Source organism: Arachis ipaensis, chromosome B01 (genome assembly GCF_000816755.2).
Source record: "Arachis ipaensis cultivar K30076 chromosome B01, Araip1.1, whole genome shotgun sequence".
Lineage (NCBI taxonomy): Eukaryota > Viridiplantae > Streptophyta > Magnoliopsida > Fabales > Fabaceae > Arachis > Arachis ipaensis.
The window spans coordinates 15,132,252-15,133,042 of record NC_029785.2 but is presented as its reverse complement, the minus strand read 5'-3'; the positions used below and the strand labels follow the sequence as shown (position 1 = coordinate 15,133,042).

At 24.7% G+C, this 791-nt stretch overlaps 1 protein-coding gene across 1 annotated transcript in view; it reads left to right on the top strand.

The window, feature by feature from the left end:
- LOC107626069 (probable vacuolar amino acid transporter YPQ2) overlaps nucleotides 1-791 on the top strand; it is a gene marked incomplete at its 5' end in the record, with an annotated part of 11,991 nt that overhangs the window by 3,278 nt on the left and 7,922 nt on the right. The window contains 1 exon segment of the mRNA XM_016328851.2: nucleotides 517-618. Coding sequence (XP_016184337.1) covers nucleotides 517-618 — 102 coding nt within the window.

Below are 791 nucleotides of genomic sequence, written 5' to 3'. Positions count from 1 at the left end.
GTATATAGTAATGAGTTAATAGTTAAATTAGTATCTAAAATTATAATTATTTTATATCTCAGTATCGTCTTTAAAATTTTGATATACTCAATTTAGTCTTTAATTTGTTATATCGGATTCTCTAATAGCTATATGTAGCGATTGAATTTTTTTACCTCCTAATTGCAATTAAGAGTTTTAAAAGTTTTTTAAAAAATAAATTGATGTAAAAAATTTCAATTGTCTATCGGATAACTGTTAAAGAATTTAATATAGTAGTCGTCAGTCTATTTCAATATGTTATTAATAATTCTGTGACAAAAATAAAATTTAAAACTAATATGAGTTTCGAATGTTAAATTGAGAAATTAAATTGAATAAAATGAAATTTTGTGAACCAAATTAAAATGTGAGTATAATTTTAGAGATTAATATAAATATTAGCTCAATTTGTTGTGTATTTGATTTTTTAGTTTGAAAAAAGTGCGAAAATTGCACTCTTGATCTTCCGGGCAGTAATTTGTTTTCAATTAACAGCTTTATACAATCACTACGATCGTATTGGTACTGCAAAGCTTATATTATGACCACCTTTACAAATGGCGCAAACGTCGGCACAAGCTCAACAACAGAGGAGTTGTATGTATTTTTCCAATTTTAATGCACTACTCGGTTCTATTCAAATTGCATTTTGCATCCTTATTTATTTCCACCTTAAATTTTAAATTTCTAAGGCCCACACCGATATTTTTTAGTTTTGATTTTTAATTATGTTATTTATACACAAAAAATTAATTATTAATAATTACACA